Source organism: Perissodus microlepis, chromosome 15, assembly GCF_051167445.1.
Source record: "Perissodus microlepis isolate ML-2025 ecotype Zambia chromosome 15, ASM5116744v1, whole genome shotgun sequence".
Classification (NCBI taxonomy): Eukaryota; Metazoa; Chordata; class Actinopteri; order Cichliformes; family Cichlidae; genus Perissodus; species Perissodus microlepis.
The window spans coordinates 10,488,179-10,503,273 of record NC_140475.1 but is presented as its reverse complement, the minus strand read 5'-3'; the positions used below and the strand labels follow the sequence as shown (position 1 = coordinate 10,503,273).

Here is a 15,095-nt window from a genome sequence, read left to right as displayed (position 1 = left end):
CATTATGTTCATTATGTTCATTTCCCCATGTGTTTCCACTTCCCCTGATCACCTCCGGTCTGCTTTTAGTTTGTGTCTGTTCATTCATTCCTCGTCCGAGTGTCTGTTTAACTACCTTGTTTTCATGTCATGCCATGTCTCCAGGGTTATGAATTCATGTCAGGTATCCATGTTCTAGGGTTTTGTTATGCTTAGCTCACGGTTTGGTTTTGCCTTTTATTTTATTCTGTTTCACCGGCATTGAACAAACGGCTCGTTTTGTTTCGCTCAAGTTTTGGCTATTTTGCGTGTTTGCACTTGGGTCCACCTCCTCACTCGACACAGTCAGCTTCGCAGCCAGACTGTGACAGCACATGTTCATGCCATACCATTACCTCCTGTTTGACAGATGTAGTATGCTTTAGATCCTGGACTTTACCTTTACATTTCAAGAGAGTTCTTGACCTGTTTAAATGCTGTTAAGTTGTTTATCTAACTATTGAAATAATTCTGCACTTTAGTTGTTTTCTGTAGTCTTTCAGACCTGTTGGGGTTGCTGAGCTGGACACTGCATTCCTTCATTTGAAGAATGTTGATTTTGCCACTCCTAAAGTTTTCGCTATCACTCTGATAGGTTATTTTTATTTCTTTCAACCCAATGATGGCCTCCCCCACACACACTGACATCTTTTTGGACGCCATTTAAAATTATCACGAAAAGCTATAAAATACAAATTCAGGTCTTTTAAATCAACTTCAGGTATGTGTGCTTCATTTGCCATGAAATAACAAGGGAACAGACCTCACCTGGCCATGTAGCGGCTTGTCAATCAATTGTCCAATTAAGCCTCTTTAAATGGGGGGTTGTGTATAATCATTGGTGTGATTCATCAAAAGTTTATGCAAAAGTTTTGTTAAAGCCCTTGAAGTGAACCTGAACGTCTGCACTTCAGTAACATATTGGTTGTTTGATTTAAAATTCACTGTGGTGGTGTACAATGACAAAATTACAAAAATTGTCTATCTGTCCCGCAAGTTATGGACTTGACAGAGATAGTATAAAATAAATGAGCATCAATCACAGTAGCATCAAACACTCTGAATTAATCTGTACTGTGTATTAATAAAACTTTTCTTAATGAAAACCAAGTGCAGAGATTTCTGCCTTCCATATCAAATTATTCATTTATATATTTTTTTCTTTTCTTTAATCCTTTCAGACATGTTGAATATTTGCACAAGCACAAATCCCATCCACATTTTAGATTGCATGGATTTAGAAAAAGAAAAAAAATACTCCTAAACTTTACAGATCCAGAAAGAGCTGCTTCTCCGTGCAGTTTTTCCTGTTTCTAGCATCACCCTCATTTTGATGTAGAGTGTTTACACTCTATTCTTCTGTGTGAGGAACATATTTCTTATTTGTTTAGTTGTCTACATCTGCAACCCCCCACCAAAAAATGTAAATAATAACAACTTTTATATCCTGCAATGAGGATACAGCGGTCATTTTTCATTTTGACGAGGAAATAAAGTTACCATTTAAAGTTTGTTAAATCTGACAACCCTTTTGCACAAACCGCAATTTAATGTTCCATACTGGAGGAGTGAATTTGTGCAAATCAGGGCAAAATAAATAAATGACAAAGCCAATTTTTTTGTAAAGCATTGCTTTCCATTGCATGATAAGTGCGTTCACAACATCTGGGAGTAAAATATTGCATGATGGTATTGTCAGTTTCATTTTGCCAATTACGTAACCATTACTGGAACCCCAACTTACATCCTCTACATCTTTATAGAAGGTGTCAGTCAAGCGTGGTCTGTACATACCTGCACGGTCATCTCATCCGCCAGAGTAATTGAAAACACTGCTGTGGAAGTATGAGGACTTTAATAATGCCTTGCTCCACTGAAAATTACAATTCTTTCAAATTGTCAGATGAAAACACACATTTGGAAGGTTAAAGATAGTTTTACACATTTTCTCATTTCCAGTACAGCTGACCTTTGACCATATGCTTAATTGATATCTAAACTGGATATGCAACACGATTGAATAAACACTGGAAACCATCAGCAATCAGCAGATGAAGCGGTCTGTTGACACGAGATTAAAGCAATTCGCAGGGTTGACTGGAAAACAGCTTGTTATGCTTGATTGGTTGGAAGAAGGTTACGAATTCAAGGCCAAAGCTTTCCCTCTGCTCTGTACTGATATCCAAGGTATTACTTATCATATGATGACAACTAATACTTACACAGACAAAAAGACAAAAAAAATAACTATAACGTTTAGCTAAATAAAACTATATATGGTAAACATCATGGGCTGTTAAATCCAATAATAATAATGGATTGGATTTATATAGCGCTTTTCAAGGCACCCAAAGCGCTTTACAATGCCACTATTCATTCACTCTCGCATTCACACACTGGTGGAGGCAAGCAACGGTTGTAGCTACAGCTGCCCTGGGGCAGACTGACAGAAGCGAGGCTGCCATATCGCGCCATCGGCCCCTCTGGCCAACACCAGTAGGCGGTAGGGTAAAGTGTCTTGCCCAAGGACACAACAACCAGAACAGAGAGCCCGGGGATCGAACCGGCGACCTTCCAGTTACAGATGCGCTTCCCAACCCCCTGAGCGGTCGCCCCCCAATAAAAACAGCTGAGCCAGCACACAGTGTCCAAGAGCATCAGTAGCTGTCCAGGACCACCCACAACAGATACACTTTGGGTGTGAGAAGATTAGGGTGGATGAATAGGATGTTAAAAGTAACAATTTAAAAAAAAAAAGTTAATAAAACACTGTTCATTTCTGATTTCCAACCAGCAGTTAGAAATGTTGTTTCTTTCCATAGCCATTAAACTGGCAGTCTCCCTTTAAACTGCCTCTTTACCGCTAGTCTTTGCCTCTTTGGACAAAAGGCCTCTTTTTCTTTGGCTGTGCACCTTTTGCTCAGTTACCTGGGGAAAGCTGCCAATGGCAATACACAGAAAAACAAAAGTAATTTTGGGTAGTCAAGGGCAGCAGGTGGTGGCAGACAGAGCTGCAAAGTGAAAGTCATGCTAAAAGGGAACCAAACTTGCCAATAATAGGTTCAATAGGCATTTATTTTATAATGAAATGTTACCCAAAAAGCCTTATTGTTTTAGTAAACTCAATAAAGTCTGTAAACATATTTCCCTAACTTAACTATGTCATGTTTGTGCTCACCATAACCAGACACTAACCTCTATGCCTTCTCTTTATACATAATAACTGTTTTTAAACTATGATTCCTAACATCCACATTAAACTGGCTGCCTAATATCAGAATACACTTCTCTGTTAATGTGTTTTTCTTGACCTTGAGTAAAGATTTTCAGTTAAACTTTCATTTCCGTGGTCAAAAATGAACTTTCATGCTCAACTGCCTCTATATTGTTTGACACCGCAGATGTACAAAATGAAACAGAAGATGACTCACTGTCTCTAAATATGGAAAGCCATTCATTCTAGTGAAAGCACGTATACCACGAAAATGTTACAATCAGCCCCTTCTTCAGTGCTCATAATGTATGGTTAGTGTCTTTCTCTAGTCAAGCAGGCACAGAAATCAATTAATAGTCACATGTCTCCTGTCCCATCCAATCATTTATGTTCGTGATCCGTCTCGTTTATGTGGGCTCATTCATCTCTGTCTCATTCATTCTGCTTCCTTCAACGCTGTTGATCCTTGGTGTTTCTGCTCTGCCTTCGCCTTGCAATTTACCACCCTCCACTTCCCCCGGCCTCATCTAGCATTAGGTGTGATTTCTGGAAATTTTTGTGTGTGTTCACTTTGATTAAAGAGGAACTCGACTGATTTTACAAAGTCTTTTGAAGAGTTTCATGGTCTTGGGAAAGGCTTGTACAGATGTGAAAAAAAAAAAGTTTCACTGCATAAAGCTTAATTTTCATTAGGGGCTCCATGAGAAACTGGGAATGTTGTGGAGACCTCTAAACCAGTAAACAGAAATCAACTATTACTGCTAAGAGTAAATGTTACAGTTAATCAGCTAACTAAAATTAATTGTTCGCTCCTGGTAAACTGTTTTGTTGCTCCAGAGAAATACAAAACATCTCGAGTTGCAAAGTCAGGAAGATTTATCCAACATCTTCGAGCTTGGCGTACCGACATATCACACATCAGTTTGCTTTCGAACTGTCCACAGCTACATTTTGACAACAATCTGGAAGAGCTGATCACAGGCATCAACTTCCTATTCAGTGACTGATGCTCATCGCTATTTCTTCATCAAGACTTGTAAAATCAATACATAATTTCGCCGACTAGGGTGGTCTGCGAAGATGTCCTATTACCCCAATCAGCCACAATTTTAAACCCCATAGTACTGCCAAAACAGCTCTGACTCTTCTGCACATGGGGCCTCTGGGCGGCGTCCTGTAGCGTCTGGCTCCATGTTGCTGGCAGCAAATTCTCTGGGATCTGTGAGTTGCAGTGGGTGGAGCCTCCGTGGATTGCTCTTTTTTTCAGTGCATGCCAAAAATGCTCAGTCAGATATGTACAGTGTGGAAGCTGGGTCACTGCTAAGAGATATTTTCCTGCTTTCTCCAGCCGCTGCTATTACTGCAGTTAGTTCAGTGTCCTCTGTTATCCTGCTGGGGGAGTCTGCTGCCATCGGAGGGTGTTGTTCCCATTTGGGAGGTTGTGCTCGCTCTGCAACAGTGTTTAAGTGTGTGATACATGAAGCAATGCGAACAGGATCCAAGTTTCACAAAAGATAAACATTGCTAATCCCAATTTGTTTTTGCTTATCTGTGTGATTTACTTTTTTCTACATGTGCCAGGTGATGCAGTGGTGCCTCACGGCACCTGATGCTTGACTCCAGCCTTTCGTAGAGTTTGCTTGGGTGCGCCACCTTCCTCCCGCGGCCTGTGGTAGATTAACTAGTGATTCTAAGGTGTAAATGTTTCACCTAAGAGTGAGTGTTATCCCTGTGAGGAACTGGATGTATGGCAGCACGCTGCCAAGCTACACACATCATGTCCACTACCCCGCAGCAGTTTCTGGCTCTAAATTTTGTGGTTATGGTTGAATCTTTTAATACATGCACTCAATGAAATGATTCGACAATTTTCATGCATTCACGTCACGTTAAAGCAAAGTAAATTCCAACAATCTGTTGAAAGACAAAGGTGGAGGGGGAGAGATAAGGATGATGAAATAAAGAGAACAAGAATCTGTAGTATTCGGGCTCATGAAGGATCTATTTTATCTATTAGGAGGATTTTCTCTAACCAAAAACACATGGATGGAAGAGAAGGAAGAGAACCAGTTTCTAAGCTGGGCCTTTAACGGCAGATGTTAATCATAGTCAATTTTTTATGAGACACCAAAAAATGGAAGTGAATCTCACCAAAATGGAATCACACATTTTCTATTTTCACACCATTCAAAAATATATTGTTTCTAGCTCAGGATTCAGTTCAAGTAACCGGCTTCAGTTCATCTGACCTTCATAAATAAAAAGATTTTCGACATCCATCATGATGGCAGGGGGTTCTTTTGTGGTGGTGGTCAGAATCAGAGGAGATCTCGCTCTCACAAGGCTGAGACAATGCCCTCGAGTAACACCTTGAGAAAGTTACATTTTCAACTTGGATCAGACATCAGGAAGAATGAGACACATTTGCGACAAGACAACCATATCCTCCCCTGATTAATTAATCAGATCGCCTTCCAGAAGAGAAGTGTCACAAAGAGTTTAGAAGGAAAAGGAGAACAAACCTAATAATCAGTATGTTGAAACCAACGACCACCACACTCCACATGAGGCTTACGGCATGCCGTTTACTTGAAATCACATGAACTTGACTCAACGACTTACACACACACCGGACAACAAAGTTTCACATGTGACCGTACCAGAGGTTAGAAAGATCATACAACCGAGAATAGAAAGAGAGTTAAATGAGGTTATGTGTCTATCTAAACAGCCATTCAAACAAAGAAAGTTGTGATTTCTGCTGTCGCCAGAATTGTGACACAAGACATGCTGACAGGAACTTTAAGCACAAATGATTTCAAAACATTTCTAGCAGCAGTCCAAAGAATTAAAAATAACGAACTAAAATGAGCATCAAAGGGCCAAAGAGTTATGCTTTTCTTCTATCTGTACTTATCTGCTTGCCAGACCATTAACAGGAATACTGATATTAAACTTATAAAACATCAACCTTCCTTTGTACTTACCAGTCATTTAAACTCAGTTGTTTCAGTTTCTTTTATTTATTTTCAGTCCAAACTGAAGAGACATTTAAATCCCAACCAAGACCAAAAGCTTTAACATTTTTCATATTGGACTTATTTTCACCTAGTCTTTGCTGTACAGTGAGCTTGGTGTCATTTGACTGATGGCGATAATCTGCTCAGCAGACATGGGTTTTGTGGTTTTGAGCATGTTGCGTTCCGTGGTGGTACTTTGTTTTCCATTTGCGTGGAAAGATTTCAAGTGTCAAACCCAGCCAAGGAGCTGGCTGAGTGTTTGTTGTTCTGAACAAGAGTACAAATGTGAGCAACTTAACACTGATTTTATTTGTGCAGAATGACGCCCCCTGCTGAAGCGTTTCTTCACATTTCACTCACAAAATACTTATTTTTTTAATGCATTCTAATATTTCCTCTCTCTATATATATATGTATACACACACACACACACACACACACACACAGATAGATAGATAGATAGATAGATAGATAGATAGATAGATAGATAGATAGATAGATAGATAGTCTTATATGGGCAAAAATAGTTTTAGTTTATTTTGCGTTTCAATAAATGTTATTATCACTGTTGGGCTCACTTGACATTGCTCCCCAAATTTATTGCTTAATGTGGCGAAACTGTTTAGTTTTCGTGAGATCAAAGGCTGGACACTGCTCCAGATGTGCAGAGGTTTCTTTCTCAAGCGCACTTCATTAGGGTGGATGGTCGTGTCATAAATTAAACACCTTTCCCCCCATTTCTTTTGATTATCGAACTTACTTCTTTCTTAAACGGATCAATCAGTTTGGCTTTAGAGCAGCAGAATCGGTGATCACATCCTCCTTCGAATATAAAGGCACACAGAGTTGTTTTTCCCAAGCCAAACAGCTGTGCAGCGTCATTGGATTTGTCACTGCCTTTGAAGCACATCCATCCTCTTTCGTTTGCAGATACAATAGGATACCTCATAATGAAAGGGAAATCAGTGTCCACTTTTGTCATAATTTTACTATAAATCAGTATATAGTTCGTTCAAAGGAAATCTTTCTGCCGTTAAACAGGAAGGCATTACCGCTAACGAGCAAAGGACTGCCTGCTGGCGGAGGAGTTTCGGAGCTCGGTGACAGCGCGCACTGTCCTTTCAGCACCAAGGTTTCACTTTACGCACGACCACAGCTTCACCCAGCCATGCAGTGAGAGCACCGAGTGGTCACTATAAATACCCTGCAACAATTGAACTGTGAAAGACAGAAGATTATGTGGAAAATCTGAGAGTATTTTTCTGAAGACTCCAAGATGAAAAGTTATGTTTTTGATTACACACACACACACACACACACACACACACACACACACACACACACACACACATTCACGACGCTTTCTTTACAAGTTGTGAAGCTGTATTTAGTGTTTTATTCTCAAGGGTATGAAACATAACGCTTCACCCCTATCGTGTCTTCACAATATTGTGGGGGAAACGGGGGGACTGGGAGGGGGCGAATGGGAGCCACTTGCACGCCCATACCCATACTTTTCTCTCTCTCTCTCCCCCCCCTTTAAAAAAAAAAGCTGTTCAAACCACGGCAGGCTACAGACTAATCCCCAAAGAGGAGAAACCTGCAAACCTCAGTAATCCTATTTACCGGACTGTTCTGACCAGAAACTATAGGGCAATAAGTATTAAAACCCGTTTGTAATTAATTTTCAAAATAATCCTTAAACTGTCCATAGCATAATTGCGTTTCAATTTCCATGATGGATGTAAAACGCGCAATGGCTCTAATGAGGTTATGAGACTCAGAAGAAGGATATGGGAGCATTTCCACTAAGATGTCGGTATCTGCGCTGTATTCTGGGCTGAGTGGAAATTTCAGTGGAAGTAGCCTATTAGTAGGAAAAAGGCTTCCTGTAACCGCGTATCGTACATATAAATGGAGTAAGGCAAAGGAGGGGGGCGCAGAAAACTTGACACAGCATTCAAGTGATGGTCACTCAACCCATGCACACTCACAGACATTGCGGAGTAACCTACAGCGGACAGGTCACCACGTCGGCGAGACAGAATAAAAAGTGAGCCTCACTTCTTGGCGACTAATCTGCTACTTCAGCCAGGACGCGCACGGGATCTGGGAGCACCGGACCACTTGAGCTGTTCTGTGCGCTCTCTCCCTGCAGTCTGCCGGTCTTCAAAGGATGACCACAGGGCTCGGCGAAGATCCCTGACTTCACGAGCTTTGTTTTTGCATTAATAAAAGCAGCTTTTAAGAGGACATATTTTGGGGCGGACAAACTCCGAAGTTGCGCACAGTTTGCATTTCTTACTGCTGTGTGCGCATAAAGTCATCAGTGTCTGAAGACTTTATAAAGGTAAAAATAGCTTTAAATTGTTACTTTTAGAATCTAGATTTCTTTACTGTTATGTTTTTATTCTTAGTTCCTCTCTTACTGATGCATTGTTGCCTTTTTTCTGAGGGTGACTTAACTGTGTAGTGTAACGTCTCGGTAACAGAAGCCTGGATCAACATAAATAAAACTTTTTAAGCTACAAGACTGAAGCCACATTTAGGCAATGAAGACACTCAAGTTATTAAAAACATAAAAACAGAGTAACTGTTTGAAAACAAGCACGTGGTAAGCAGTTTTGCACAATATTTTGGAAAGCGTATTTGAAGATAAAGTTAAATAGCGCATGGGTAAGATTACTTAACAGTCCATCAAGCTTCGGTCAATCAATTATGATCCGAACTTGATGGACTATTAGGTGCGTGCAGTACTGTGATTTTCGCTTTGTGGCCCATTGAGAAACTCTTGTGTTATTGTTTTGCGGCGTTGGAAGGATTTTAACCAGCATTTACAGTCGCTCTTGGCGGGGTGTAGCCTAATGGGATTCTGGGACTTGTGAAATTAGGAAATGAAAGGCTGTGAGCAACGCTTTTAACATTCATACTCAATCTCTCCTGCAGGTGCCCAGAAAAGAAAATACGACCTCACTGTTTCCCCCTCACTCCCCGGGAGCTATGAACGAACTACGCAGGCATTTCATTATAGGACTGGTGTTACTGATGTGCACGCTCACCGACCACTGCGGCGAGAGCGCGCCCTCCACGGTCCCAACAGGGGACGCATCGGCCGGCATGGACGAGCAGCAGGACTTGAGGCGGATGGTGGAGATCGTGAAGCAGGTGGAGGGGAGTCGGGGACGCCACAGTGCCAAAACAGAAGCGCCGGCAATTTCACGGGAGACGAGCTCTCCGATGGAGCAGAAGGATTTTCGGGACCTCAAAGCATTCAGAGGGAATCAGGCTGTCGGTGAGTTTTCTTCCAGGAAGGAATCTTAAGTTGGATGTACAGTCAGGGATGTAGCATACTGGGATATGGAAGTTTCATAGAGAAGAACAATTTCCTCTCTATTTTCTCGTTAAGGCTACCAAGTGCATGCAATATAACCAAAACTATTTGGTTATAAAACCACTATACTTACTGATAGTACTGACGGTTATTTGAGGGTCATTTGGGCCAACTGGCCCTTTAAAGCTGTCTTACTATATTTTGCTTGATAAAAACATCCTTGTTCTGTGTGTTGTGATGGATAACTCCAGAGCTGATATTTTAAGGCCTCCTGATAAAAATATGCCATCCATCCATTTTCTTCAGTCTATATGATACAGACTAAAACTTGACACCCTTTCCTTATCTCCTCTCTTTAAACAGCCATATTTCCCAGAGATCTAAGAAAGAAGGAGAAGTTCATAAAATACTTAACAGGTAAGACATTACTGCAAATTCAATGTCTTTTAAAGTGTTTGCTAAAAAGATTCCTACAAAAACAGGCCAGGGAAGTCAGCTATAGCACACAAAAGTGAATTACAGCTTCAGACAATGACTACAAAACAGATGTTATTGAAGGTTGCTGCGGCAACGTTCTTAAAGCCTCCTCTCTGTTCTTGTTTCAGGTCCGCTCTCCTTCAGCCCCAAGTGCAGGAAGTCGGTGTATAAACTCTACCACCACACGAGAGACTGCACGATACCTGCATGTAAGCTGCCATTACACTGGCCCTCTTGACACCCTGAGTAATGATCTTGTCCGTTCAATGTCAACACACTAAACCACTCACTATCTGTCCATCCTATTTTCTTTCCTCAGACTTCAAAAGATGTGCACGGCTTCTGACACGGCTAGCAGGCAGCCCACAGTGCACGGAGGGGTAGCACACACCAGGTACGGTACCATGTTCCTCTGATTCAAACATGAATTTTTTATGGGGAACAGCTTATTAATGTGTCTCATTGAACGTAGACAACAGAGTTCAGAGCACATTATAGACCGTGTGTGCGTGTAACACAGTCATTAATGTTGAACAGGATGTGATAAGGAGGAAGTATGAGTTAGTTTTCAAGGTCATTTACTTGAGCAAAATTAACAAGGCCATGCGGTAAAACTGCAGCCACAAGTAAAAGTCTTCAGCGTGGACTCATGTACTCTGAGCTGATTTGTTGTTACTAGAGTAGCATTGCTAATGCATGCATGTTTTTTGGTATCAGCTTGCTTTTATAGTTCTATAACTGTCACTACGTTATATACAGGATTGTAGTTATAATCTGTACAAACGCATTACAGCTTGTTTCGTTTGTTTTTTTCATTGACGTAAATTTGATTGGTAACGTAATTATAAAGCAGAAAGAAAGAAAGGTATAGTTCTAGTGCCATTTCTCTCTTAAAAGTTGGCTAGAAGTACAAAATACTTCTTAATTTGACTGAACTTACAGTCATTAAACATACTGTGTTACTTTCTACTTCTGTGGCACAGATAACTAAACTTCCACTCAAATATTGTACTTTATGATGCATTCAAACGTTAAATGAATGTCCATTTTATGAATCTGTATTTCGAGCCAAGCTCTATAATATATTAATACACTAATCTATAACAGTATTTATATTTACAGCTATTTTTACTATTTTCTATAAGCACTTAACTGTGTTTTCTTCTAGCTCGGCAGCAGAGTTCAATAATTACATTGAGCACTTAAAGCATAAAATGACTGCTTACATAGAATTAATTGAGAATAATGATGTAATCATGCACTTAAATGCTCACTACACTAAATCATCAGTAGTGCTAAGAATAATTTTGCTTAAGTAAAAGACTAGATTCAGGATATTACCTTGTTGTGGATTTTTTATTAATTTTTTTACTTTTGTGTGATTCCTATTTAAGTAAGAATAAATAAAATGTTTGCACTGCATGAATTATCAGTGTCTTTCAGAGTCAAAAACCTCTCCGGTTATGGTTATAGTGTAATGGTTATGTTGTTCTGAGGCACTACTCAGACGTTTGTTCTCCGTGGTGATATGCTTGCTGTGTCCACACACACACACACACACACACACACACACACACACACACACACACACACACACACACACACACACACACACACCCCAACAGTGGCACAGCGAGAGCAAAGTATCAAATCTCTTATTATTTGTGATTCTTTCTGGAGAGGGGAGAATTTTTCAGGTGTTTTCAAGTTGGTCCTGAATATCACGTTTTCTTTGTTACAGGTCAAAGTCACACACGAGTCCTTCAGAAGAAAAAAAAACTTGGGAAAAAAGTGCCTTGGACAGTAAGGAAGCCTAAATCTGACCAGCCCCGACTGACACTAGGCACAGTATTGTCATTCACTGAGGTCTCCTTCTGCTAAGGCGTGGATGGGTGCCACCCACCACTCAGGCTGGGCCTTGATGGTTAGCTGTCACCACATGGGGGAGCAACCCAGGCAACAAAACCCAGACCAGGATAAAGACAGTGAAACTGAAGAGTGGAGAAGATAAAGAAACAAGCGACTGAGACACACCAACCTGGGGCCTCTTCATGCTGGGATCCAAAAAAGATGTTGCTAAAACAAAACAAAAACATATTTTTCTTCATTTATTTTGCTCAAGAAAAGAGCAAAATCCAAATATGCTCAACCCTGCCTGTACTACCTTCTACACAGACAAGTTTTCACAGACCTCCAGCTGGCAGTCAGTGCATAGTTTCAGCCACTTGTGCTCATACTGAGAAAGAACTGTGATTAAATTATTAATTGCATGAATTTTTCTCTGCATCTTTGTGAAAAAGATAAAATTAAAAAAAATAACAAAACAAAACAAGTGGTTGTTGGATTTTGGTAGAGTGCAGTACAGAGTATGTTTATGTATTTGAGTCATCAAAAGGTAACATTGTACATAATGTAGGCCATCTTTAAAAGCAGGAGCAATATCTTCACACTGTAAAGCGAAACATAAAAAGAAGCCACCTATGTACCATAAATTAACATGACTGGCATTTCCCAAAGGGGTGTCCAATATATATATATATAAATATATATATGCCATAGCTATATTTAAAAATGAAATATACTTAAATAAATTATGAGACTGGTACAAATATGGATTGCCTTTCTTTTCTTGTGCAATATTTTGCTTTGCATTCCCATCTTGAATGAGGAATGATCCTCGAATAACCCTGTGACTGGACTGAGTCCTGGAACATCTGATCCTGTGAACTTCCCACTGCTATTTCAGACAGACTGTTAAAAAAGGTCAACTGGCAAAGCTCAAAGTGTTCGAATACATGTTATTGCAACATGATTTTTTATGTGATCACTTTCCAGATTTGGCGGTCAGCATATTTCACTTGCTTTGCAGCAGTCACATTGAGAAAGGAGTTCCTCTTAAAAGGCTGAGTCACTCAAGTTTTCCTGTATATTTCTACTGGTATCTATTCATCAAAACCTTTTATCGTTATTTGAGCAGGTTTTGAGAAGACTCCTGCAAATGCACTTAAGCAAAGGTGAATGTACAGTGCTTAACCAATTTATTATATCTAATGTAGGGCCTAAAATAAGAATACTGGTTATTACCAAAAAGGATGAGTTACTAATATGCTCAACCTCTGAAATTGAAATATTTTAATGGTGAAACATAATTAATGTCATTATCAATTAATTTACTGTAGAAAATACTAATGCCTCATATTATTTTAAGACGCAAAATTACATTTATTTACTGCCATCCCTGTAAATGCAACAGAAAAAATCGTTTTAGTGGTTGAATGTTATGTTTCATTCATTTATGACTTCTCTAGCTCAAATTTGGGTATAGAAACTTTAATTTTGTCACTTACTTTTGTAAGTAATGCAATTCGGTTTATTACTTACCTAATAAATAACAATATATTATTAATTTTAAACAACCTCCTATGTTTTCTTCATTTTTATGGCAAATCTAATAAATTTATTAAGCACTGTAATATGTTTTTTGTTTGTTGTTGTTTTTTTTAAAGCATTTTAAAGGAGGAATGGGACCCACGAAAAGCAACACCATTGTTACTGTGGATGTGCTACAGACCACAACAACTGACAGGCTTCACTGAAACCAAATTGTGATAAAGAAATTGAATGCACACTAATATCAATTAGCAATTATGCTGACTAAGGAGAGGAGATAAATAACAACAAGACAGAATAAATTAAAAAGTATACAATTCTATTGACAGTTATATTATCTGTAAATCCACAACTGGTGCAAAACTAGTCCCTACAAAGACAAAGATCAAGTTTACTGCCACTATATGCAGATTACATGGACGACTGATTATCTAAAATACACCTCAAACATGGCAAAATACTACTTTTGAGTACTTTTCAGGTTCTTTTGGGTGAACTGGCCCTTTAAATAAGTGCATCAAGATAAAGTTCTCTTAAGTCTTTTGCATAAAATTTGAACCCTGTACAGATGCAACTGCTGCAGACTGAATATTTTTGCAAGAAATTACTTTCGAGGGAAGCTTAATTTGTTTGGGTTTGATCCTAACCAAGACAAGAAAACACTCACACTGCTTGGAGGACCTTGAGTTGAACTTCATAAAGAGATTAAAGTTGGCTCTGCTCTATTCAAGTATCCCAGTGAGACAGAGGCACACTGTTAGACTTTTCATCGCCACTTTATGGTAACATACTGGCGTCACTGTTGCCAGCGTCATACCGTGACGCCGTGTTACGGTAGCTTACCGTTCTGCAGGATGATACCGTTTTTTGCTGGTGTGGTATAATACTCTTGGACAAATTATGGTAACGCACCGTAGCCTTTTTTACGATACCGTTATGTCGTAAATTACGTCAACAAAGTAACATCATACTGTGATTAAGAAATTGGTATACTACCGTTTATTCACGGTATGTCACTGTAAGCCCGCTGCAAGGTAATAAACTGCAATATATTAACCAGTAACTTACCGTTATCACGCATCATCAGTACCAAAAATATTCATCTCTGCTAGAGGATACCGTGTCCCAACAGGCGGTCATTTACTGTTTAACAGGTCGTAATTTACCGTAATTTCAGTTAACAGTAACATACTGTAAGAGACTGGAGGGTTCCAAAAAAATTGGATGGATGGATGGATGGATAGATAGACACACATTCATGTGCTTTACACCACTTTATTTCAATTCTGATTTTTCCCTGCTGAAATACACATTTCCAAAATCAAAAACTGAAAAGAACTGAAAACATATTTTCATTGAGGAAGCACTTGTTTTTACTAAACCATGTAATCCATTATTTTCTCAGATGGTTGTACAAACAATAACGATATTATGTCCTATCCATATCATGGCAGACAACATATGCTCAAGTGTTGGGTTTTCTTAGTTATATTTTGTAGGGTCTTAAACCTACAATGTGAAGTGCCTTGGCATTCATTTTGTTGGCACCATACAAATAAACTGAATTGTAATGAATATAATATCAAGCCCCACACGTCTGCCTTTATATACACTTTTCCCAAAATACTGGTTCACACCACCAAAT

General features: G+C 39.4%; 1 protein-coding gene across 1 annotated transcript; it reads left to right on the top strand.

The window, feature by feature from the left end:
• Positions 1 to 7,820: 7,820 nt before the first annotated feature.
• On the top strand, positions 7,821 to 13,392 carry alkal2a (ALK and LTK ligand 2a). Its single transcript, XM_084954379.1, has 6 exons — positions 7,821 to 8,602; positions 9,199 to 9,544; positions 9,947 to 10,000; positions 10,189 to 10,269; positions 10,380 to 10,454; positions 11,802 to 13,392. Exons 2-5 carry the CDS (start codon positions 9,253 to 9,255, stop codon positions 10,442 to 10,444), a joined length of 492 nt encoding a protein of 163 aa, XP_084810505.1. The 5' UTR covers positions 7,821 to 8,602; positions 9,199 to 9,252; the 3' UTR covers positions 10,445 to 10,454; positions 11,802 to 13,392.
• Positions 13,393 to 15,095: the final 1,703 nt, after the last annotated feature.

Coding starts and splice junctions, on each gene's coding strand:
- alkal2a (XM_084954379.1), top strand. CDS start 9,253: ATGAACGAACTACGCAGGCATTTCATTATAGGACTGGTGTTACTGATG. Junction 10,001..10,188: donor GTTCATAAAATACTTAACAG/GTAAGACATTAC, acceptor TTCTTGTTTCAG/GTCCGCTCTCCTTCAGCCCC. Junction 10,270..10,379: donor AGACTGCACGATACCTGCAT/GTAAGCTGCCAT, acceptor TTCTTTCCTCAG/ACTTCAAAAGATGTGCACGG.